The 27,341-nt window shown below is 39.3% G+C and overlaps 1 protein-coding gene across 4 annotated transcripts in view; it reads left to right on the top strand.

The window, feature by feature from the left end:
• Positions 1-13,278: 13,278 nt before the first annotated feature.
• Positions 13,279-27,341, top strand: part of spock1 (SPARC (osteonectin), cwcv and kazal like domains proteoglycan 1) — a 531,503-nt gene continuing 517,440 nt past the window's right edge. The window contains exons 1-2 of one of the 4 annotated variants that reach the window (XM_087995313.1): positions 13,279-13,787; positions 13,888-14,049. In XM_087995313.1, the coding sequence (XP_087851439.1) occupies positions 13,888-14,049 (162 nt within the window). In that variant the 5' untranslated portion in view covers positions 13,279-13,787. Of the gene's footprint in view, positions 13,788-13,873; positions 14,050-27,341 lie in introns of all 4 variants that reach the window. The other 3 variants (XM_087995312.1, XM_043703529.2, XM_087995314.1) reach the window with 3 other exon arrangements.

Raw genomic sequence — 27,341 nt, forward strand, 5'->3', positions numbered from 1 at the left:
CTGGGCTGACTCCAATGCCAGTATATTATCCCTTTAGACAAGGGGACTAAACTACTTGCAGTCTTTCAGATGTGGTCTACTGTCTAGTTGTGCATCAAAGTCAGGCTTTTACAAAATTTGCTTTTCAAGTACTCTTCCCTTCGAAATAAAGGTCATCATTTCATTTGTCTATCTGCTGAACTTTATACACAGGGGATCTTCGTGATGCAGAGGGAATAAAGTTCAGTTTTCTGATGTTAAAGTTTTGGAATTAATTTCTTGAACTCTCAATGCAGATTGGTTCTCCCAAAGTTCATGGTTGAGAACCTCTTTTGCATTCATTAGCATCCATGAATACTCATTAACACACAGCCTATTGAAGTAAAGGTTACCATAGTCCAAGAGGGCCATCATGCATTGAAGAGCGATGGTTTAAACTGAGGGTGACCGTGCCTCAGGCAGGGCGAAGGTGGGCCTTGCATGATGACCTTAGCTGGTGTGAGAATTGAACTCGCACTGTTGGCATCACTGTGTCACAAACTAGCTAACTGACACATACACCCTGGTATTATGTTCCTGGATGCAACCTTGTTCGGCAAAAACACAAGGCACATGCATTTACAAACCTGACTGTATCTGTCAGGCATTTACAAGTTAGGGTAAACTGGATCCTCCAAGTTTCCACTAAGTATCAACTTCCAATTTTTGGCTCCTTCATAACAAAGCCATCTATTATTCGCCACACCAGTCACTACCTATTCCATGGGAACAGCCACACACTTGCATGCCAGAGTCATGACATTCCACAGAACTTTCCCTTTGCTCCAGTCTGTGGCTGATCCCTGGCATCTCTACAAAACCTTTCCCTGTTTATCTCTGCATCTCCATCAGCTGAAGAATGGGCCAAGTCCATTGTCTTATCATCAGGAATGTATTAGCCTCAGTAGGGACCTGTTTTCCAATTGATTTCCAAGAGTCAGAGACCTCTCAGATTTACAAACCAGTGAAAACATGTCATCAGACACGGAACTGAACGTACTGGTCATGCTGATCCTTCATTCTGAACTATAGAAGATGAGTTGGACCAGTGTATCTCATCCACTAGTTTTACTGGTTTCACTTAAGGATTTGACCATTTTTTTCCCTTTGTAGCTGTGCATCTACAGCATTGCAAATCTATTTACAACTCATGGACTGCAACAGTTCAAGGAGGCAGCTCACCACCACCTTCTTAAGGGCATATAAGGATAGGCAATAAAAACTGACCTAGCCAGTGATGCTCTCGTCCCATGAGTGGATTTAAAAAATCTATGCAATGCTCACATTCTGCCTTTTCAGTGCTTAAAATTGAAAATTGCATTATTATACAATTATTGTATACATAATTGTGTAATATAATTTCTAAACCTGAGGATATGACAGATTAGATAAATGGAAGCAAGTGCATTTTGATAAAATTGCGAAGACAAAGCTTTAATGTTTCTCTATTTTATTTGCTCCTTTTAAACAAGGAAGTGATGTTTTATGTGAGATAGTTTTAGGATCTAAAATTGCAATGAAAGCTGAAAGGTAATAAATGGAAATATCAAAACAACTAGCGAAGACACCAAATGAAGTTTAAAAGTAGTTTTTATCCAATTTGTTTTGGCTGTAACCAAAATTCTCAAAACCAAATAAGATGAAGTAAGGAGACAAACATTTTTAAAAAACTCATGCTTCGGTTTCAAATATAAAAGTACTTAGTATAAACATAAAGGGTTAATGTTAATCTAATTGCAATATATTGTATAATGCATTATTTAATAGGTGGATTTGTTTTTATATTGCAAAAAGTTCAAATTTTTACTGATCTTATAAATGACAAAATATAAATTTTGTAGAATCCCTACAGTGTAGAAAGAGGCCATGAAGTGCATCCCACCCAGACCACCTAATCCACCTAACCTGCATATCCCTGGACACAATTGGGCAATTTAGCATGTTCAACCCACCTATCCTGCACTTAGACTGTGGGAGGAAACCAGAGCACTCAGTGGAAACCCACACAGACACAGGGAGAACATGTAAACTCCACACAGTCAAGGTGAGAAATGAACCCAGGTCTTTGGCACTGACGAAACAGTCCTAACTACTGAGCCACCATGCCACCCTTTTTATACATATTTTACAGATGTTTGATTTCTATTTGTTCCTTTAACCAAATTAGACTTAGCTCTCTAGAACTTTTGACAAGATCCCTCCACCTTTTCATTTTCCATCTGACTTTTAAGATGCTACGATCATTTTGACCAAGCTGTGGATCATGTCTCTTAATTTTCCATTCTCTGATTCAGTGTTGCACCCTGAATGATCTTCTTTGCCAAAAGCACAATATAAATAAAAGTTGTTCTGTTGCTGTAATAAGTCACTCAAGTAACATGAAGTAAGTATTAATTCTGCACATTGGACTCAAGTTAGAATTGTACTAAAGATTAGTAACAAAGCACTTAAAGAGGAAACCTCATTATTTTTATTGGAATATGCCAAAATTAATTCATGAGCTTGTATCCAAATCTAAAGCTTGGATGTTTTCTCTTTTGCATATATTTTTACCTGAAAGAGCTGACATTCAAAAGATGTCCTAGATATTTGCAAATTATAAATAAAAGGCAGCCTTTGTATTAGCAATGAAACTATTTGATTGGTCTGTAATTTTTCCTCCTTTTTTCTAGGGAACACCTCTGTTCACCAGATTCTCCGAATGGCAACTTTGCCAGTTTATTGAAAGCCAAACCTACATTCTTTACACCACACAGTTATGTTCATCATGAGTATAGTGATTATAATGAGATCAGCAAGGTGGACCTCATAGAATATGAGTTCCTTGATTGCAACTGTTACTCTCGTCCAATCAGGGAACCCTAGCTGACAGATAAGAACAGGAGTGTTACCACCAACACTCTTGAGCTGTTCAGGGGGAGGTGGGCACCACAGTGACTGGAGTCCACTCCAGCTCCAATTTGATTTAATCCCTGCCCTCCCTTCACTGTTTGATCACGCAGCATTGCCTTTAGAGAAGGGCACTGCTTGTCACTAGCCACATTTATAGAAACGGATACATTACAAATAGTGATATTACTACTACTACAATTGAGTCCCTAATTTAAATTTCAGCTGCATGTTTTCTGTGTTGCCAAAGAAACCATAACATTTTGACTGTTGATAATGGAGTAAAATTAAAATGACAGTGTTTTACACCTGTCTTCATGACAGAAGAGAATGCTACTACCGTAGCAGAAAAGAAAAAGCTTAGCAATGCAGATAGTATAAAAATAGATAAAGAGAAGGTACTTGATAAATTCATCGACCTCAAAATTGACAAGTTACCTGGTACTAATGGGATACATTTTTAGATTATTGAGGGAAATAAGAGTGGAAAATATAGAGGCTCTGGCTCCAATCTACAGTTTTCATTATATATGGAAGTGGTGTCACAGGCCTGAAAGTTTACACACGTTACACTCTTGTCCTGATAAAGAAGAGGAATAAACCCAAAAACAACAGACTCAGTAGTACAGTAAATCTTAGTCTTGGACATCATTAATTTACACCTTAAATGTATGGGTTAATTGAATAAACACAACATAAAATTGTTGAAGGCAAAATACATTGGCAAACTTGATTCTTTTCTTCAGTTAAACAGTGGAAGTGACGGATGAGCACAGTTGCAGTTAAACCTCAGATATGGACTTTCAAAAAGCACTTAACAAAGACCACATCAGAGACTAATGAGAAACAATAACACTCTTTGAATTATAAAGGGCAGTGGCATCATGGATACTAATAGTTTAATGGGACAAGAAGTAGACAGGAGTGATGAATGGCTGTTCTACAGATTGGAAAACCCCCCAGGGTGGTATTAAGACCACTGCTTTTTCTGATACATATTAATGATTTGAAGTTGGGTATACAAGTATAATTTCAAAGGTTTCGGGTAACACAAAACTCTGAAATGTTTGAAAAGGAAGGCAGTAACAGACTTGAACATACGAAGACTGATGTAATGGCAAGTCTCATAGAGAAAAAATGTGAAGTAATGGGCTGAACAGCATCCTTCTGCGCCGTATAACAACTCAGTGATTCTGTCCAGTGTGAATCAGTACATTCTTGGCAGGTAACAGGTGGGGTGCCAGAAGACTGCAGATTGACTAACATGGCACCATTATTTAAGGAAGGTGGTAAGGACAAGCCAGGGAATTATAGACTGGTGAGCCTGACGTTGGTGGTGGGCCAGTTGTTGGAGGGAATCCTGAGGGATAGGATGTACATATATTTGGAAAGGCAAGAATTGATTAGGGATAGTCAACATGGCTTTGTGCATGGGAAATCATGTCTCACAAACTTGATTGAGTTTTTTGAAAAAGTAACAAAGAGATTGATAAGGGCAGAGCAGTGAACATGACTGATACGGACTCCAGTAAGGCGTTCGACAAGGCTCCCCATGGGAGACTGGGTAGCAAGGTTAGATCTCATGAAATACAGGGAGAACTAGCCATTTAGATACAGACCTGGCTCAAAGTGAGAAGACAGAGGGTAGTGGTGGAGGGTTGTTTTTCAGACTGGAGGCCTGTGACCATTGGAGTGCCACAAAGATCAGTGCTGGGTCCACTATTTTTTATCACTTACATAAATGATTTGGATATGAACATAGGAGGTAAAGTTAGCAAGTTTGCAGATGACACCAAAATTGGAGGTGTAGTGGACAGCGGAGATGGTTACCTCAGATTACAACAGGATCTTGATCAAATGGGCCAATGGGCTGAGGAGCGGCAGATGGAGTTTAATTTAGATAAATGTGAGGTGCTGCATTTTAGGAAAGCAAATCTTAGCAGGACTTATACACTTAATGGTAAGATCCTAGGGAGTGTTGCTGAACAAAGAGACCTTGGAGTGCAGGTTCATAGCTCCTTGAAAGTAGAGTCGCATGTAGATAGGATAGTGAAGAAGACGTTTGGTATGCTTTCCTTTATTGGTCAGAACATTGAGTATTGGAGTTGGGAAAGCATGTCGCAGCTGTACAGGACATTAGTTAGGCCATTTTTGGAATATTGCCTGCAATTCTGGTCTCCTTCCTATAGTGAGGATGTTGTGAAACTTGAAAGGGTTCAGAAAAGATTTACAAGGATGTTGGAGGATTTGAGTTATAAGGAAAGGCTGAATAGGCTGGGGTTGTTTTCCCTGGAGCATCAAAGGCTGAGGGGTGACCTTATAGAGGTTTATTAAATCATGAGGGGCATGGATACGATAAATGGACACAGTCTTTTCCCTGGGTTGGGGAAGTTCAGAACTAGAGGGCATAGGTTTAGGGCGAGGGGGCAAGATATAAAAGGGACCTAAGGAGCAACCTTTTCACGCAGAGGTTGCTGTGTGTATGGAATGAGCCGCCAGAGGAAGTGTTAGAGGCTGGTACAATTTGCAACATTTAAAAGGCATCTGGATGGAAGGGTTTGGAGGGATATGGGCCAAGTGCTGGCAAATGGAACTAGATTAGGTTGGGATATCTGCTCGGCATGGACGAGTTGGACCGAAGGGTCTGTTTCCGTGCTGTACATCTCTATGACTCTTTGATTCTATGACTCTGTACATTTCCTGAGAGGGCTTCTTGGAGAGTATTTTGATTCTGGTTAGAGTTAGAAATTAATTTGAAGTAGGGAATTCTAAGTGTTTGCATAGATATTATAATCTTTCTATAGTTGTAATGATTGCAAATGTTAAGACCCTTTATACAGCAAAGGTATGTTATATATTTGTAAAGATCCTTTATGTAAAATAAGGTCACTCATGTCTTATTTACCTACTACACAACAAAGCTTTAATAAATAATTCAAAATGCAATAATTTTAAGTTGTAATTGAGTTGGGACATTTTTATGATCTACTTGAAATTTATATTGCCTTTGCCAACACTATACAGCATTGTCACTCCATTGACATTCCAAAGTTCCTCTGAGACCATTCTGTCCATTTGTCAAAATTTGACCTTTCAAAGATGAGGTATATTCATAAACAATTAAAAGGTCTACATTCAACATAGTTGCCACATTAGCACATTATCCTCAACATTGACAAAACGTTTAGTGATTGTCTTTTTACTATATGTAAATGTAATGTACATAATGGTCTAGTTTTTAGATGTCCACACCTGAAAAATAATAGTTTGGAGCACAGGAAAATGCCAAATAAGTTGCCTCAAATATGTCTTTAAAATGGATTTATAGCTTAATTATTATCAATCAACATATTCAGGCACATTATACACACCTCCGAAGCAGGTGGGATTTGATCTTAAACCACCTAACCCAACAGCAATAGTACTAACCCTGCACCACAAGTGCCCTTAAGTAAAATTATTAAGTGCCCTCATGTAAAACTGAGTCAGCGTAGAAGCAATGCTGGGAAATTAAACTATTTAGAACAATTAGGTTTTAATTAAAAAGTACATTTTATACCAATAATAAGAGATAAGCATTAAGCAATGAACTGAGGAATAGCTTGCCATAGAAATGAAGTTTATAAAAATAACCTTATCTAGTTCACTGCAGAATAACTTAGCTATTTAGATAATTAGTGGCATTTATGGCACATTGGGAGCAAGTTGGCAGGCAGGAGTGGGCAGAAAATTGGGCATTATGCCAGCCGCAAGTTTACCTATGGTGGGGAGGCGTCAGGAAGTCCATTTAACCATTGGCCAATTGGATCTCAGAACTAGCCAATTACTTGTTACATAAGGGCCTCATTTTGCCACCATACTGGATTGCCTGTAGGAGCAGCAGGACGTTAGATATGAAATCCTGCAGTCATTGTTCAGTGAACATTGCTTCTCTGGTTGCTGGTGTATGGGCCATGAGGAGGTGCTGCCTTTTTCAGTCCCCTCTGCCCATCTGACACACCTCCACCTCCTCATTCCTGCTACCCCCAGGTTACTTTTCTCCTTATAATGTCCCTTGTCTCTGCCCTATCCATTTCAGCTGTTTTAAACTGCATCAGAAATAGTTAGCCAAATAGGGGCTGGCTTGTTGCTAATGTTTATACTGGAGTGCAGAAACCACGCTGCCTACATAACATTCATCCCCATGCCTTATTAATTTGAGAAATTTTACAACAAGTGATATTTAAAATTAATGGATACCTGCAATCAGTCAGAGCTAGTTGACAGTTTGGACACCCAAACCAAGGTATTATTGTTTCTAGAATTCAGCTGAGTCATAATTCAAGATGGTTTCTTACTCAAGAGTTAAGATAAAAGGGGTTAAGGATCCACTTAGTTCCTTCCATGAATTTGACTGATAGTTAAACCTCTTCACAAATGAGAAGGATTTATATGCATCTACTTCAACATAACAATCAGTATCTGAATATCAAAGCGTTCTCTTGAAATTGACTTAATTACATTAATAATTAAACACAATAAAATATGAATCCAGAAGAGTCTGAGTTAATGTCTAACAAGCAATTATACCATGCTGGCAAAATTCAAGTGTTTCCCACTCATACAGCACATATTGTTATCTACTATCCGTAATCCTTTCAATTGCTGCTTTGCTCTTGTACATCTGTTTCCTCCTCCCCTCTTTTCTTGTAAATACCTGGGATCATTATTAATCTTTGTGATAAACAACACTAACAGAACTGTACACAAATTAAGTAAGCAGTCAAATCCCTCTCTCTTGGCTAATCATAAGTGCAGTCAATATCAACACAGGAACTGAAAACTGAAAGCTCACAGTGATAAATTAAATTTGAGTAAATTTTGTGATATAACGTAAATTGAATTTTATATAAAAGTGTGCTAACTGTTGCACCCCCTTTATCATGTTTAAATTCAATACTGTAAAATTAATTTTAGATGTGATTTTTTTTACAGTAATTAAACTGAAGAACAGCCATATTCCCTGATCATTAAAAAAAGTTCTCTCCATTGTACTCCTTAGAGCTATGAGATATTGAATGCTGTTGTGAAAAAGTAATTATGTATATGAACTAATGAAGAGGATTAAACAAAGAAAGGAATATTGTTGGATGCTAAGATAAAATTACAATATTGAATCCTTAATTAATATTCATCATGCATGCTAAACATTTTTGCACTTTACAAGTTTTGGCCTTGCTCCAGCTTTTAAGCTGTGCAGATATGTTAACAGAACAATTAATTTTAACAATTTAAGCAACGCAATGTAAAATTCATAAATTCACAATTGTGCCTTTGCAGCATACACCATTTTTACTGAACTACCTAATTCTGGGATTGATTACGGATTCATGTGTCCAAGGAAAATGTGATATGGCATTGAACTCTTTGTAAGTTGTCCTCACCTCCAACTTCACTTCTTTGGACAGGAATCCTCTCCCTGCCGCACGGACCCTTTCACTACTTCTAATGCTCTGCCTCACCTGAATCTCTCCTTCTGGCTTTTATATTTAATTGTTTAGTTGTCAATGGCATACTGTCCTCTACTTGGCAAAGACTGAGTGCCAACTTTCTGATACTTCCTCCTATCTTCGCTTGGATTGTGACACTAACATTGAACATCAGGCTGTAATTTCCAGTTTTGTCACATACTTCATGTCCTCTGGAGATCTCCCCTTCACAGTTTCCCACTCCCATAGTCTTCAAACCTCGCACAACCTGCTTCTACTACCTCCTTCCCAAACTCCACTGCCCCACCAGACCTATTGTTTCAGTCTGTTCCTGTGCCACTGAATTTTTTTTCCTACCTTGTATCTATTTCATCCTCCCCTTGCTCAGATTGTTGTGGTAGATTTTTTTATGAAATAATCTCAGGAGCCTTGAGGTACAGGCCAATGATCGTTTATTGAGCCAACGTTGGGAGAGTCTATCCCAGAAAAGATTCTGAGGTAGCATTCTAAATCAATGAGGATTCATTAGGCATTTTTACATTACAAAGTCACGTAGATAGTGCACACTTGAATTCTGAACTGCTCTGTTTTAGACAAACACCTTGTTTTTCAAGCATTCCAAAAGTGACAGGGCACCTGTTATCCCTGGTGTCACCACTCCCTATCGTCCCAGATGCCATCCTATCTCATCTCCAAAAATAGTGCTTCATTCCCATTCCTGACTAAACCCCACTGCTTTCTCAGTATGGTACTGGGGTATTCTCACATTCCACTTCCAAATAAAGCCTCCTAGTTAATGCTGGTTTAGCCAAGTTGCGTTTTTACAGAAACTCTATCAACTGCAACAGTAACTGAGTGTGTTTATGATGCAGTTTAACTAATTTTTATTTTAACCTGACTATTTCTTGAATAAGAATAAATGCAAATGAATCTAAAGCCATTGATATGATTATTCCTTATGAAGTTAATTAAAACTCTTGAACTCATTCTAATCCCAGCTGGAACCTTCTGAGGTTCTGTGGCCATCACCTCATTCCTGATGAAGGGCTTATGTTCAAAATGTTGACTCTCCTGCTCCTCGGATGCTGCCTGACCGGCTGTGCTTTTCCAGCACCACACTCTTTGACATTCTGTGGATACCCAGGTTCATTCATGTCATACCCACATTTGCTCTAACAAGCCTGTCCTACTTACATTTGTGATTCTTCTGTTGCTTTATATTGGTTCCATCATTCCTAGTTGTTTGGTCATAGCCATCTCCTCTTCTCCATTTGGTTGCAATTCCTCGACACATCCATCCCTCATCAGAGTGACCTGAAAGCTCATTGCTTCTTTTTTTTAAGAAGAGGCCTGCACAGTCTCCATCCACCAGCACTCTCTTTTACCTGGATGAGCTTGTTCTTACTTTGAACAACTTCTCCTTTAACTCTTCCAAGTCAAAGGCATGACCATCAGTACTCACATGGGCCCCAGCTACACCCATCCCTTTCTAGGGTATGTGAAACGTTCCTTGTTCCAGTCCTACTCAGGCTTTGAGGAAATGTAATTTTTTTCAGCAATGCTCCAAGTTCTATACTGCCAAAAGCCTATTTGTACTTACTCATGGAATATTCAAGTACTGTTTTTGAAGTCATGTTAATAAGAGTATTTATTTATGCAGATTTTCACAATCTCATTTCCCTAAGTTCCTTTATAACATCAACTTATGTTTTGATTTAACTAAAAGGGTCCTGAGAAATACTGTTTCAACCAGAATATTTTACTGGAATTCTGTCCTCTAATAATCATAGAAATAAAAATTGGCTTAAGAAGACAAACAAAAGGTTGAAAGGCGGGAAGGATTTGTAAAGTTATAGTAGGGCCCTGCAAAGTGTTGCTCACCAAAGAAATCTAGAGATGCAGGTCCATAGTTTCTTGAAATTGGACTCACGAGATAGGCAGGGTGGTGACATTTGGGATAGACATTTGGGACACTTGCCTTCATTGGTCATAATATTGAGTATAGTCGTTGGGAGGTTATATTGCGGCTGTACAGGACATTAGTGAAACCACTTTTATAATATTACATATAATTCTGGTTGCCCTTCAGAGGAAGAATGTTGTTAAACTCGAGAGGGTGCAGAAAATATTTATAAATATGTTGCCTGGCCTGGAGGGTTTGAGTTATAAGGAGAGGCTGAATAGGCTGGGGCTGTTTTCCCTGGAGTGTTGGAGGCTGAGGGGTGACCTTATAGAGGTTTATAAAATCATGAGGGGCATGGATAGGATAAATAACCAACATCTCTTTCCTATGGCCGGGGAATGTAAAACTAGAGGGTGTAGGTTTAGGGTGAGAGGGGAAAGACATAAAAATGACCTGAGGGGTAACATTTTCATGCAGAGAGTGTGTGTGTATGGAATGAGCTACCAGAGGAAGTGGTGGAAGCTTGTGCAATTAAAAGGCATATATATATATATATATTTAAATATATATTTAAAAGGCATCTGTATGAGTATATGAATAGGAAGTGTTCAGAGGGATCTGGGCCAAATGCTGACAAATGAGACTAGATCAGATTGGGATGTCTGGTCAGCATGGACAAGTTGGACTGAAGTATCTGTTTCTGTGCTCTATTACTTTATGACTTGTCAATGTTTAGATAGTGAGCATCAGTACCATATTGACAATTGCAACTCACAGCTTACAGTTGGAAATCTAAAAAAACACAGGAAAGTCTCTCGCCTACCTACAGTTGCATACATCTAACATCCATTAAACAATTTTTTCTGTGAAAATGAGCTGGTTATAAGTGATCTACAGTGACATGCATCTTATAAAATTGAAACAGTATACTTCAGTACTTGTTTTACTCAAGAACATTGATAGATCTCTTAATTTGTGAAAATCTTTTTTGGTACTCAGCAAAATGGAGTGTAAGAACAAGGTAATCTACTTTTAAATAGTATTGATTTTATCTGTAAATGTGTTGAATAAATCCTTAAACTTGGTACTAAGCTATGATACTAAAAAATTTGCTTTAATTTTGACTTGAAGTTTCTTCATTTGTGCAACTTCTATTTTGATGGGTTTTTGAAAGAAACCTTGACAAGGAAATAACAGCATTGATATAGTCTTCATTTCTCTAAATATCCTCATTATCATAAGATAAAACCAAGAAGTGTGGATGCTTGAGATCTGAAACAAAAATAAAATAGCTGGAGAAACTCAGCACATCTGGCCGCATCTGTGTGCAGAAAGGTAATGCTTCAAGTCAGGTGACTCTTCATCAGAATGGCCTTGAAATGTTAATTCTGCTTTCATCCAAAAGATGCTGTCAGACCTGCTGAGTTTCCTCAGGAATTTTTATTTTGACTCTCGTTATTATCTTCCTTTGTTTTGTAATACAATCACGTGTTTTATTTAATAGTTTTATGTTCACTGTTACGACATTTTGAAGTTTTGATGAAAGCAGCCAGCTCTGTAATCCTCTTCCCAAAGGTGCCATTCCTATTATTTGTTGCCTGTTTTTTTTTAGCACAAGCCCGATCCTTCTAATATTGGGAGAGGCTTCCAAATCAACTTGTGTCAACACTGCACCTCCTGAGAAAGTCTTCAAACAAACACATTCACCCTACTTTTGAGGGAAGTTTGAACTTCCAAATACCAGTTTTACTCTGGCTGGACTGCACTGAGATGGGCCAGAACCAAGGACTCTCAGATTGTTTGCCTAATATTTACCCTGGTCTTCATACCAATTTACTTAGTGATTTTAATTTCAGGACTAAAGACAACTGAGCAGTGTAGCTGGTACATTATGCACTTCAGCCCCTCCAGAAGGATTTAATAAATATCTTTTAGTGTTCACAAACCATTTCCTATCCACTACCCAAAGACTCCCAACTGCGTCCTTCATCCCTCAGAAACACAGACAGTGCTTACTTTCCACCACCTGTTCCAAACCAAGTGTTCATCCCCTCACACCTCCAACCCGCACATGGGCAGTGCTCACTCTCCATACTGTCTGCGACAATGCTCTAACTACCCTGGTCCCTCTCTCTCCACTCACATTGTGGAATCCTTGGCTTTTGTCCAGACAAGTCAACCGTCAGCAGAGGGTGAGTTCAGGCATTTTGGTGTGATGAGGGAACACAAGGAGAAGGGACAGAGGCTGCACATTGATGGGAGGTAATGGCATTGCTGTTGGAGTGTGAGGTTGGGAGGTGATCACTATCCTGAGGTTTATGGTCAAAGGGTTGATCCCCCATTGGGGGTAACTGCCGTTGGAGGATGAGGGTGGGGAATGAATATTTTCGGGAAGGATGGGGTGGTGAGGGTACAGGTGAATACTCTTGGGACAGTTCAAGTTCAGGTGAAGGAGTATTCACACTAACCAATGAAATGCCAAAGATAATTGTTGAAAATATGTTTACTGTGAACCAGAGCTGGAAATTATACTATACATGGATATCTTGAGTTTAATAAAACATTAAAACTTAGAATATGGTACCTACTCCATTTTAAAAAATGGCTCAGTCTGACTTCCCCAGACTGCTCGAAGCAACAAGGGAGCAGTTCTTAGGTGTCATTACTGGCATCTGAAGTCCTGGCCAGAAATGCAGAGCGTAGGAAAATGGGAGCAGTGTAGTACTGTGTTTCATAGCAAGTTTCAGGCCCACGGCGTTTGCACAATTTAACTGAGACATCACCTCGATTATGCTTCCAGTTTTACCGTTTGCAGCCAAACTGAAGCAGCCGCCACAGCTGCTGGGAATATAGAGTATTTGCAGTTGGGGGTTCACTGCGCTTGCACATATGCAAACGACTCACACAGCAGCAAGGGCCATTAAAGAGCGACACATGCACTTTGAAAACTGGAGAAATGTACATGGTACGATATTTATAGCAAACTTTTCTCCCGGCCCATTGTGATGGTATTCTTGCTGAGTTTCAGAAGCTGGATCCTCTTGTTTTTCCGCCTGAACTCATTGCACTGAATCGATATCGCTCATTTCATACATTTTCCGTTTATGTCAGAAATGAGTAGTTATTGATTTCTCACATTCCTGGTGGATTATCAGGGAGTTCTATTTGGTACAAAATTCAGAGCGCAGTGTGGCTGCAACAATTCGATTAGATGCACCTTTTTTTTGTTATTGCAAACGCTGCTTAACTGGAGAAAGGCGAGCTGAGAGTTTGACAGATTCACGCAGATGAAAGGGGCAGATGAGCAAGTCTGAATCGACGTCAGTGCCCTGTTATAACACACGCTGGTTGGGAGGTGGCGCCACAACTTGTGGTAACACACACTGATCAATGTCTCATGTGCCGCGGTTATTCCCAAACCCATCTGCACCATCACAAAGCGGACAGCCAAATAGCAGCTCTCTTCCTTCTCACTCAGAAAGAGCTGACCTATCTACACAGGCGACAAGGTGAGCTGATAACGTGAATGTTGTTTCCGAATCGAGGAGTTCAATTTCACTGGTATTTGTTGGTGCTATTGCCTTTTGTGAATAAGTCCTATATTTGCAGATGCTGGCTTCTCTGATGGGTGTTTTTATCGCGGTTTGCTTCGAAGTTGAAAGCAGGCGACCAGAAGCGACCCATGCTGTCAATTTCCTGGATAATGAGAAATGGTTGACCACTGTCTCACAATATGACAAGGAGCTCAGATACTGGAACAAATTCCGAGATGTACGTACCTTAATATCTGGTCTGAAGTGGAGTTCTGTACTGTATATTCTCAGGATACGGCTGCGATGATGTAGTTAACACACACTCTGCCGTTTTACACAATAGAGATGCTGATGCTGCAATTATACTGAGGAGGAGTGAAAAGCACAATCTAATGCTTAAAATGGTACACCCGTTCCTGATGTAAATAACAAGTTAAATGTAACCGCTGTGAAACAGATATGTTGAGTCCTTAAATCTGTTACATTTTTTGTAGTTTTGTTAGTGCAGTGCATGTTATTTCTGTATTTTCTAGTTTTCAGTTAGGATTTAATAGTTCCGGTATTAAGCACGAAACCTTTTCTTTTGACTTAATGTAAAAGGTAGCCATAACCTTCAAATTCAAGTCAGCTTCACAGAGACTCATGAAATGGCAAAAACAAAATCAGCTTGCCTATCCACTCTTGATCACTTCAACTGCTATTTGTATTCATGCTAAAATATATTGTGGGACATAACAGGGACATTGACTGCTGCATGTGGTCTAAACATGTGTATTATAGCTTGAAGCAAATTGCCCGTTTCATTGAAAAACAACTTTTATCGAAATTGTAATAAGGGTATTGTATTTATAGAGTGTATACAGTGAACTATTGTGGAATATAATGTTTGTCCCGTGAGTGGTTTGTCTGACTCATGAATGCATTGATGGTCAGTTTCATTTAAAACATAAATGAAATCTGATGGTATTTGTTATATAGTTTCCTCTGAGCATACTTACAAACGTACATGAGAGTCTTAAGTTTGTATGTTGATTTTTAAGTAATTCTTATCGGGTCATGATAAATTATACCATCTCCCCACCCTAATTCTGCTCAGACAGCCCCTCAGGATCAGGGTAACTAGCTTCAGTTTCAGATTGATGGCTTCTGCAATGTCTGTGAAGTGCGTGTAAATCTGCAGACTCTGCCATGTGTCTGGATGTGCTGTCAGAAGGATTGCCTAGACGGCTTATTTGTAGGTTTGTGTGCAGCTTCTGATGTCTCAGCTTTGTCTGGTACCTACAGAGACAATGTGTTTGTTACCTTCCCAAATGAACCTACTATATATTGGTTGGACACAAACCAGGGGCTCCTGCGAGTCAACTGGAATGTGTGACTTCTTCAGGGGTGCATTGATGATATTTCCCCTGTCCTGCTGGGTGTGTCCTGCCAAGGCAGAGTTCTGAAAATTAGCTTTGGGAGTCTTGTTCTGCCCAAATTTGTGACAGTAGGTACAGATAACACAATTTTTAAACTATCTGATACTTGATATCTAGAGGAGAAAGGGAACTAATGGGAGGAAGTTTGTATGTGTTTTTGGCAGTACACTTAACTCATGAGGCTGGTGTTGAATGAAAGTGGCTTTTGCATTGCAATGATGCAAAGAAAAACAATAAGATTGAGTCAAGGGATCAACCTGGTTCCAGAGCAATGTTGAATAAAATTGCCTCCTTCATATAGTCACATTTCACTTTGTTACAATCTATGGGTTAGGAGCATGATTAGGCCATTCAGACCATCAAGCCTGCTCTACCTTTTAATAAGAGCGTTTCTAATTTAATTGCTCCATTCCCCACTACCCTAATGACCTTTCACCCTTCATCAAATACTAACTCACCACCATATTAAATTTCAAATTGGTTTCTTTCCCTGAATTTGTGTTTATATTTAGAACAATTCATCTCCAGCTTCCAAATCCCATTTTGGGTCTTTATCTGTCCATGTTTAATTTCAGTGTTTTATGCATTTTTGAAACTAGATTAAAGGACAATAAATCTCAGTCAAGGTTTATAAAAGTAATATCTACCTGATGGGGTGGGGAAGATGAATCCGCTTGCCTCTTTTTTTAACCCTGTCCCTGCCAGTTGCAACAGATAGTATTGTTTCTTTTCAGCACACAACTCTCACACGTCTCAAATGTCCTTCAGGAAAATGAAGGAGACAATTACCAAGGCTTACTTGGATGAACGAAAGGAATTTTATTACCTCCTAACACTCATAAAAGTAATTTTAAAATGACATCATAGATACGAACACCAGGAATAGGTTTTTATTTTTACAAAAGAGTGATGCAGATAGGGAGAAATAAGGTAACACAGTGTAAGAGTCACTAGGGTTTTGGAGATATTAGATTTTAAACCTGCAACTACTGTTGATTGATTGTTGACATGTAGCTATGGCAGTAGCAGAATGTACCAGTATTTTCAGGTTTTAGTAAAATCGTTTGTTTTCCCAAGTTGCTCTTTCTCTTGGTGCTGATTTCCAAGGTGATGAGAGAACCAGACTAAGAGAAACAATTGCAGCTTTTGTTGTCAATTGATTCATTTTCATTCTCGTTGCTTTGTTGCTCAAAAGCAACAGTTGAAATATAGTTCAGTGTGTATTCCAGATGTAATTTCATTGTGTTTCCAGGCTGATGTGAGTCTTTCATCATACTGTATCTGAAATTATTATAAATGTGTGAATAAACACAAGAAATAAATTTCTTGAAGCTGAGAGAGTAGCCTGGCTTTTAATTTATTTAGATAAAAATAGGAATTTCAGTACAGATGGTTTAATTTGTTCCATATGGACTCATGAAGCTTGCCTCAGCCTCAGCCTAACTGTGTAACCTCTGCAGTCATTTTAGATCCCTGCTTCTTTCTTTTTAAAGACTATTTGAATCCATGAAAGACCTCATTTATAACAATCGTGTGATGAAAGTTCAAATTCAGTAGTTGATATTTACCATGATCATTAAATATCGGCACCATGAAAAACAGATGTGAATAATGTTTTCAGTCAGTATTCCATTACAGGGCCATTCTTAAATAGCAGTGCAAGAATGGGAATGACAACATATACATACTACACTCTCTTTCACACTCTTTGGCTTAACCTGGGTTAGTCACCTGCTTTGGGATTTGTAACTGCACTTGTTCCCTGCCTCTCCCCAAGTTTTTACAGTTCACTGCCAATTTCTATAACCCACCTGGTATTCTGGTATTTTGACAGATTTGATATCCAGTAGGTGGTAATATGTTTTTTTCCCTCTTGGTAGGGTGTCTTTACTGCATCCTGCACTTCATTCTTATCCAACATTGCACCAACCCAGTTGGACTAATTAAAAAATGTTGTGTTCCTTTGATTCTCTGGTGGGTAACTCAGTTCTTACCTCACTGCTATGCCTCTGCTGGCCTTCACCAGTGGTGCTTGTTATAGGGTAAGTTCCGTTTCCTATTCTCTTTGTTTCAGGTATTTACTTTACTCTGTTCCATTTTCTCTGGAAAACTACAGCCATCAGCTGGATGTTCAACTTTTGGTATAAGCCCCTTTGTATCATTCACTCAACAAAGCCTCACTTTCATTTTCTCCTGGGCTGCCGCAGGACTCCTCTGATTCTCCATAAAGATATACATTAACTAGATCGCTATGTTTGACCTCTCATCTTTTGTCATCTTCCCTGGCCTTTTCTTGCCTTTTTAAATAACTAATGGCATGTTTTTAATCCCTGTTTAATTCAAGTGGCATTGCATGAGCCACTGCATACCTCATGGATTTTACAGCCTGCTGTGGGACTTCCAGACCTTTCTCAGTTTCAGGCCTTTCTGCTGCTTGCTGCTGGCTTTCTCCACCCATTCAGCCTCTCAACTGTCCTTTTCTGATTGGCAAATGTGCTTTGCCAAAGCCAAACTATTCCTCAATATGATGTCTATTCCTGGCATTGAAAAGCTTGGGATTACTCCCACTGTAAACTGTAAGCAGACCCGTAACAAATACACTCTGTAAGTAAGCATTAACAATTGGCAACTCTATACTCTTTCCCATAAGCCTTTTTTTTAGCATCACAATTGAACTTATTTTGCTTCCAAGTGGGAAAGCTTTTTTACCCCACTAACAAGGTCTGTGAGAACCCAATGTCCAAGAATGCTGATTTTTCTCCCTGGCTGTTTGAAGTAGTCAGTGAGTACCATTCCTTTGACTATAGTTTACTGACAGCTGACCTTATCAACAGTCATACCTGAGCAAACATTGGCCATCTTTAATGTTACAGACACTCGTGTGTAGCTTGGGTTTCAGGGGAATGTTGGAACCAAGAACTTCCCTTCATATTTTCAGCAGTACAGTTTTCCACGGGATCACTTAATAGTTGGTTTCCCTTTTCTTTCCAGCTTGCCCAAGAAGTATTTAACTCACGCTGATCTCACTGTGTCCTGTGATGGTTCCCAGATCCCAGCTTCTCTGAGTTTAGTGGTCTATATGCTAACCCTTAGTTATCAACAAGAATTGCTGCCTGCCTGGGTCATGCTACGCTTTAAGTGTGCCTGGGTTGGTTTAATAAGTGTAATGCATTTTTGAACTCCTTGAGGAAAAATACTTCCTGAAGGCTTTCATGGCTGGCCTCAATTTTATGTGCCTACTGCTCAAAATAGAGCTGCCACAGGCTGTTTATGAGGTATGTAACTTTTTATGCCTCTGGCACTAGCTGGTACACATTTAAAATAGCCCCTTTTTGCTGTATCATAGCCAATGACACTCTCCTCAGGCAAGAGAGCATAAATGTTGACCTTTTCTTAACAACCTGCTCTGTAATGGCTATGTCTGTTGTTAGACTGGCCACTTTAACTGCTGTGCTAACCATTCCAACCTGAAGCATCCAACTCTCCTTTATCAAATGTAGGAGTTAAATGGACAAATCTATATTGTTCAAACTTCACGTCTTTATAGTACTACCATCAGAGCTGTCTTAGCTTCTCTTCTCAACTCAAGCTATTCAATATGAATGCCTTTTTTCTTTCATTTTTTTTTTGGAATTCTCCTTTCTTAAAATCCTCTTCCTTCCCTCTGTGCTCACTTCTATCTCTCTTTCTCTCTCTCCCCTCCCCTCCTCACTTTCTGTTCTTGGATTCTGTTTCATCATTTCTGTGTTGGAAATCTAATCTCTGCTCCAGTTTTAATTGACCCATTAATCTATTCATCTGTAGATATTTCACCACCTGTTTTGGTAATCTTGCCTTCTCAGGCTTTTGGGGAGAACTCTAAGTGCCTCACTATCCCTTTTAATTCTTCCAAGGGATGGCTTTTAGTTTTTAATAAGTTGTTTCATTCTGCTCTATGAAAGCATTAATATCAACCATAGAGTCTTTTTTAATAGTTTATAATCTTACACTGAAGAAAATCACTGTGTAGTATTGTATTTAGAAAACAAACACTGTGTTTGAACAAACAATTTAATTGCCCCTACTCCAACTCTTTCACCACTTCACTTGGAAAGTATTGGGTGAGGTCCCAAATTTGTTAAAACTGGGTGAGGAGGTGGAATCTGTTAAACTTTTGCAGTTTGATCGCAACAAATATTGTTTTTTTTCAGTAGGCTGTTATTACATTTTAATTAAAATGCCTCTTGCTAGAATATGAGCCAATTATTGATTTTTCATTGTGTGAGAAAAAGAGGAATTTTGTTGCCCAATAAAAGTGATATCTAGCACACACAAACACAGGTAATATGTATTTTTTAAAAGAAGATGGCACAGACAGGGAGAAATAAGGCTACACGGGTTAAGAGTCCTTAGAACTTCTGTGTTATGTATTAAACCTGAGGCCATGTTGATTAAATGTTGACTTGTATCCACAGCAGTAGTAGAATTTGTAGATATCTTGATCTCTCTGTGAATAGTTGCTTTGTCAAATTGCTTTTTCACTTGTACTGTTCTTGGAGATGATGAGATAAACTGGCAGGGAAGTAGAGTTCCAATGCTTTGTGTCACTGATTCAATTTTACTTCTTCCTATTTCACTGCTCGAAAGCAGGTTTTGGGAAATAGATCAGTATTTATTTCAGAGACTAGCTCTATTGCCTTTCCAAGTTAACTAACTAGCAGTTTCCCAATATATAATTCAGACTTGTATGATTATTTAATCATACAAGTCTGAATTAAACAGGAGAGGCACCTTTCTTGGTGTTGACTCAGTTGTCTGATCTTGAAGTCTTTAGATAAAAATAGTAAGTTCAGTGGAGGTGCTTTAGCTTATTTTACATACGTCTCATGAAACATGCTTCAATCTGTGGTCAGATGACCATTGCAGTCATTTCAGATCAGCTTCTTACTTTTAAAAAAAATACATTTTAGTTCATAAAAGGTCTCAATTATAATAATCTGATGATAAAAGTTCAGATTTGAATAACCATATTTTGCACTACTTCAAGGCTGATTGCTGCATAATAGTACAAGGTATCAATTCTAACTAAGGATTGTTGATAGTGTTGTAAAGCAAAATCGTAAAGCTCAAGCAGTTATTAACTCATCCTAAATATGAGACTATTGCCCTGCCTTAATATCAATCCAAATATCAATTTTTTAATAACATGATTATTTCCTGGAATGCATGTTATCAATATGTATCGGTGTCTACACAATTATTTATTGTTGGAAAGTTTATCAGACACTATCGGGTTGCTTCAATGCCCTGAAGAAGCCTTGAGGCATTTTAAAATGCCTTTGAAGAATTTTTGTGTGTTATGGAAGAAGGGATTAGGATATATGCTTATCAAACCACAGACACAACTGCATGTGATGACGCTTTCTTCAACACCTTAACTCTGAAGGAGAATTTCTTAGTGAACATTTTAAGATCATCATTGACTTCCAATTAGATATCACTGTTTGGAAGATTATTCTTAAATAGAAGTAAATTGTATATCACCTGAAGTCTCCCATAACTGACTGAAAGACTGGTATAACATTTGCAATATAGATACTAACATGGAAACAATGCTGCTGGAGTGAGAGAAGAGATTGCTGGCTATAGATGTGCTCCGGGCATACTATTTGCCCAAGCACTGGCACTGCAGAGCAGCTTAATTAAAAAAGATTCCCTCCAGCTTTCACCCCTTCACTATCTTTGCCATATCATTCGCTCAATGCCAACCTATGTCCAATCTACCTTTCCCTGGACCCTTCCAGCATCCTTAACCACCCAGTGCTGCTCTATTCACTGCCATGACCCCCCAAAGCCTGAACAGAGAAGTCAAGACTCTGATGGAATACCCCCCACTTTCTTGGATGAATGTGACTCCAACACTCAAGACTCAACACTGTCCAGCCCGCTTGATTGGCTCCTCATGCGCAAACATTCATTCCCTCCACTTCTGATGCTTATTGTTAGCAGTGTGCACCATCTACAAGATGCATTGCAGAAATTCACCGAGGATCCTTAAACAGCACCTTTCAAACCTATTAGCATCTAGAAGGACAAGAGCAGCAGGTATATGGGAACACCACCACCTGCAAATTCCCTTAAGGCCACTCACCATCCTGACTTGGAAGTATATTGCCATTTTAAAATGTTGCTTGCTTGTCCAGCCAGTGATGCCCGCAGTTTCTGCATGAATCCTTTTTTGCGAAAACGCTCATTATCCTGTGCCTGTCTATGCTCCTGTACCGTCACCCTTTATAGCCCCATTCCAATGTGGTGCCAAGCTGAAGCTACCCCTGCCTCCCAGCATGCCTTTCCCTCCCTCCATGCCTGCTTTCCTAGAATCCACCACAGTCAAACTTCAGGAGCTATGGAGTTAGAAAATAAAATTATATATTTGTTAATGATGTTGCTAGTTTAAAAAGCACACTTGCTGAAATAAGAAAAAAAAGACATTCCCCAACTAATCTCTAATAAATAAAAACAAACCTTGGTATTCTAAGTTGTTTAACAGCTTTGACATTTCCAATGGGTGGATGCATTCTTCTTGCCAAATTCATGTCCACCTTTCACAATCCTAAAGGGTGCTTGATCTCTGAACCAAGGGCATACAATTTCCAGACCTGTCTCTTTGGAGAATATCTACAGGATTTCCTCACCTCTCCAAAGGGACTGCCCAGCTGTCTAAAATAACTTCACTGCAACTGACCTGGTCTGCTCTGCATTTTCCAGATTCCAAACACTGGGGATACCAAAACTGAATTGAAGTGGAGACAGTCAGCCATTGTGTCTGACCTAAACGTGTGTGAAACCTGAAACTGCTTGAATCAGGATTCCAGATGTGCGGGAAGTTTGGACATTTTTTACTAGGATAAAGGTAGTCTCTGTCATGGCAAAAATCTAAGCCATAATCAGGAACAGAAGATTTAAAATGGGGGGAGATCTAGGTAGAGAATGCCGTCCCATTATAAATCCCAGATAGTGGATCCATTAAATAAAATGGATTTACCCATCCCTCTGAAATGCCATTATCATCTTCAACTCTGATTTTTAGGAAAAGCACATTAGGCCAAAAATCAGTGTGCTTCCCAGACCCACTGAGAAATGAAAATATTATAAAAGTAACAATGTTTGAATTAAGATCAAAGGAGTTCATGTTTGAAATCACATGTGAAGAAGGAAGCCATAGAGCAGATAGCTGTGGTAAAATTGTATGTTTATGCCAATATTTAAACTTTCCACAACATCAGCATTGAAACCATTTGTGACAAAAATTCATATCTCTGTAAATATTAAAACCAATGATTTTGTGTACATTTAAAAGGGTAGTAGGAGTAGAATCTGTTAAATGTATTTGTTTCCCATAATTGTTTCTTTTCAAATAAAATAATATCAGCTTTATCTTGAAAAAATTATTTCAAAACTCATCCAGAGCAATCACAGGTATTTAATATGAATACAAGTAAGTGGTGCACTTCATTAAAAAAAAGTCTAATTTCATTTTTGAAAAGAAATGGAAGACTTTCATAATGTTAGTTTTTCAATAAAAAGTTTAATGCATATGTTATTAATTATCAGAATAATTTTTTTTCTCCCGCTTAGTAGCAAAGCCCAGTATCACAATGGCAGCCTAAACATGTACTTTAAACTGGTTTAAAAATGTAGACATTACAAATGGAGGCCATTCGGCTAATCATGGCTGTTGGCTGAAAAAGAACAATCTTGTTTAATTGTAGCATTTGGTAGGTTGGTCTGTGGATTTGGGTAATTCAAGCACATATCAAGTATTTTTTTCAATGCAGTGAGTGTTTGCCTCTACTTCCCATCTGGCATTTCCTTACCATCCACTGGATGAATAGAATTCCTCACTTCCCACTAATACTTCTGCCAAATTCCTTCAAGATATGCGACCTGATATTTGATCTCTCTGCTGAGTGAAATATGTTCTTCTCATCCACTTAATCTAGACACCTCCTAACTTTTTTCCACCTCATTGAATCTCCCCTCAGTCTCATGTCCCGAACAGAACATCTCAATCTTATCCACTCTTTTCGCACAGCTGAAGATCTTCACTCTTGATGGCATCCTGTAAATCATATCTGTATCTTTAGTAATGTAATCACATCTTTCTGATAATGTGATGACTAGAACTATATACCGTGCTCTTGCTGTAGCTCAGCTTTAGTGTTTTATATAGTATTAGTGTTACTTTTCTGTTCTTGTATACGATGGCACTGTTAATAAAGGATATTATTAAAGGAAATTGGGTGGCACAATGGCTCAGTCACAATCCTGGGTTCTGTCAGGTATCTGTGTGGAGTTGCACATTCTCCTGGTGTGTTGGTGGGTTTTTTCTGGGTGCTCCGATTTTCTCTCCATCCAACGATGTGCAGGCTGAGTGGTTTGGCCATGAGGAATGCAGGGTTACAGGGAAAGGGTGGGCGTGGGGAGGGGTGTGTCTGAGTGGGATGCTCTTCAGAGAGTCGATGTGGATTCAAAGGGCTGAGTGGCTTGCTTCCATACTGTAGGGATTCTATAATTCATATTCCTTCTAACCGCCTTATTTCCCTGTCCTTCCCCCTTTGGGGATCTGTGCACTTTAAGGTTCCTCTGCTCCTTTGATCTTTGTCATTTCATACATTTATTGTGTTATCTTGTGTGTTGCTGCGCACCCCCATCCCAAAAACGCGTTTCCCCACACTTCTCTGGATTGACTTCCACTTATTAATTTTGTGCCCAGTTCGTCATTAATTTCCAATAATCTGTAGTTTCTGCCTCCCTACTCCTTCACGTCTTTAGTGGCGATGTTGGTGGAGGTGAGTTGGTGCTGGAGAATGGTGACTCGTTGTTCCAGGGGCTGCAGTTCAGCAGCATGGACTCTAGACATGGGAGTGGAGGGGCTCAGACCCAGCCCATGGCTGAGCTAGAAACAGGAGCTGTTCCAAAGACCATCTAACTTTATTGGGATAAGATGAACTTTATTGTTTTATTTTTTCTGGCTTTATTTTCTGTGTTTTGTGTTTTTTTTGTGTTTTAAGTTGGCGCCAGGGAGTGGTGACACTAACCAACACTTTCACTGCATTTGTAATAAATATATGAGACAATAATAAACCAAATAAATCAGGACACTTCAGTTGTTTACATTTCCTCCAAATTATTTATGTGACAATTTCTTGGTCAATTGTCCTGTCACTGAGCATGACCTATCTTTGGTGATCAGTCATTTGATGCCTGGATAAGTAAGCTCTTCCTGTTGCCCCTGAGGTTATTTGTAAATATTCCTTAAAATGTTATTTGAGTATTGGTTCTAGTTGTTTTCCTGTAGATACTTTGATTGAATCTAGGAGCTGGAGTAAGCCAATTCAGTCCTTTGAAACTGATTTGCCATTCAGTTATGGTCATGGCTGAACCCATCTCAATGCCATTTCCCAACTTTCTCCCCATACCCCTTGATGCCTTGACTATCTAAAAATGTTCAGGCTCTTTCTTGAATACACCCATTGACATAGCACCCACAGCCTTCTGCGGTAACAAATTCCACAATTTGGCCATCCTTTGAGTGAAGAAATATTTCCTCACTTCAGTCCTAAATGGCCTACTCTATACCCTGAGGCAATGTCTCCAGTTCTAGACACTCAAACAGGTGAAACACTTTCCTTAAATCTAGTCTTAATCAATCAAAGCAAGCAAATAATAATAATGAATTACTTCATTGGTCTAAATCAGAAAATGAGGCAGGAATAGAAAGTAATTTCAAATTGTAGTCACATGCTTCAGATCAACTCAATATAACAGATGGTAGGATGCTAGGTTGTAGGGGACAGATTGGCGAGAGTAGAATTCTAGATGAATAAGGGGTAAGATAACAGGGTTAGGATACCAGACAAATAGGGGAAGAGCGCAAGGTAAATAGAGTGCCAGCTTAGTCCAGTTAGGGTGCCAGGTTGATAGAATTCCAAGTGGGAAGCGGATAGGATGCCAGATGGCAAGGATCCAGCAGGGGTTTGGAGCCCCGGGGGTGCCAGTCAGGGTCTGGAGTATAAATAGTCTGGGGGAGGTGGATGTGCAAAGTACGGGGTCATGAATTAGGTATGGGGTCAGTTTAATCATTACTTAGGATTAGACTATGCATTTAATAGTCTAACTTTTCTTGATTAGCAATTTTACTTAATTTCAACAGAACTTGCCAAAGTCTACAAATTACATGGGAACTTTGGAGGGCTCCTGGCATAGAGGAATTTCCTAACAGAATACTTAATTTTCCCTTAATTTAATTTAATGGTCATTCCTTCAGAATGTAGTAAGATGGGAATTCCAGAGAGTGCCCATGTGTAACTCCCGCCTACACTGGAATAACAACTGTCTGGCCAGTAGGAAATCTGGGCCTGGTTTATATTGGCTGTTTGTGTAATTCCTTCTTATTTTTGTGCTCTACCTTAATGCAACTCAATACCTTAGTGCTGGATTGAGAAAATTGTAATTTTCACTGTACATTTCAATGTCTATCACACTGATCTCACCATAGATAATTTATGGTCAGAAATCACACAACGCCAGATTATAGTCCAACAGGTTTATTTGAAATCACATGCTTTCGACACATTGCCCTTTCGTCAGGTGAGGTGGAGCAAAGAAGCAGTGCTCTGAAAGCTTGTGATTTCAAATAAACCTGTTGGACTCTAACCTGGTGTCGTGTGACTTCAGACTTTGTCCACCCCAGTCCAACGCTGGCACGTCCATGTCATTGATGATTTATGTACAGTTTTCAGCATTTCTGTTTACAATATCTAGCAACGGACAGTTTGGGGCAGTGTAAATGCTGATCAACCTTCCTAAACTCCTTTTCATATAAGGAGAAGGGTTGAGTGATACTGATGACTGATCAAGCTGTACATTAGAAAAGTAGTTGGGTGCTTTGAATTAATACAGAATACGCAATTAATTTTCACTGAGTTTGCATTTTTTAATTGTTTAGACACTTATGAAGGAATAATAATTCAATTTTCACTGGAATTCTAATGTTTATATCCTGCTGAATAGAAGATATTCGTGTGAAGCATCAAATGATGGGTTAGTTCTGAAACTCATAAGTTTTAATAAATTGGCTGATTAATTAAATTGATGAGACTTTCATAATAGAATTATAAAACAACTGTGCTTAGCAGATGCTTTAAAATTAATCAGCCTCTTTGTGAATGAGCTGAGGCGAACTGAAAACCAGAGTCAACTTGCCAACCAGTCAGCATTCTCTTCTCATGCAGGATAAATTGTTGTTCCCTTTGGAATTTGATATTCTTGTGATTCAGTCCTGATGAGCACAAGACAGAAAGCTTCACAAACCTGTTTTTTCTTCCTCAGCAGTACTCAAATTCTGTATTGCCAAGCAATTAAAAGTTATAAGAAACTACATATGTTGGAAATCTGAGACAAGAACTGAAATTACTGGGAAAATTCAGCTGGTATGGGAGGATCTTTGGAGAGAACACCACAGCCACTTCTGCCCCAAAGATGTCACTCACCTGGACACCGATGACTCCATAGCCTTTGTCACTTCCACCACTAGTAATGTCACTCACCAGAAACCAGTATGCAACATCACTGCCGGCATGTGTGACGTCACTTCTGCCCCCGTGGACACTGCTTTAGGCCCGATTCCACCCTCATTGTGAGTGTCACTTCCATTGGTGACATCACTCCTGACCCTATAATCACACCTACTCAAGCGACTGTCTCTGCCCCCGCACCCAGCTCCAACCCCATCCCAGATTGTAGCTCCCAGCCCTGCCGTGTCTGTATTATTCCCCCAGACCTCTCCCTCACTGAGGATGAATGTTTAAATCCTCAGCAAAGGCCTCACCTTCATCCCTCTACGCTCCCAGATTAATGAGTTCAACATGCGTCGCAACCTTGAACATTTCGACTGCCGCCTCCAGCCCACTTTTTCAATCATGATTCCTGCCCACCCAATGAGGACGCCTTCTCTCACCTCCAATGCACTCCGTCCACCTGGACACCCCATACTCGCCTGTTTCCCGCCCTCGATCTCTTCATTTCTAAAGGCTGCCATGACGTCGACATCCTCAACCTGTCCACACCC

The sequence above is a fragment of the Chiloscyllium plagiosum genome, unplaced genomic scaffold (assembly GCF_037043375.1).
Source record: "Chiloscyllium plagiosum isolate Xiang-an unplaced genomic scaffold, Cpla_swu_hap1 HiC_scaffold_16, whole genome shotgun sequence".
NCBI lineage: Eukaryota > Metazoa > Chordata > Chondrichthyes > Orectolobiformes > Hemiscylliidae > Chiloscyllium > Chiloscyllium plagiosum.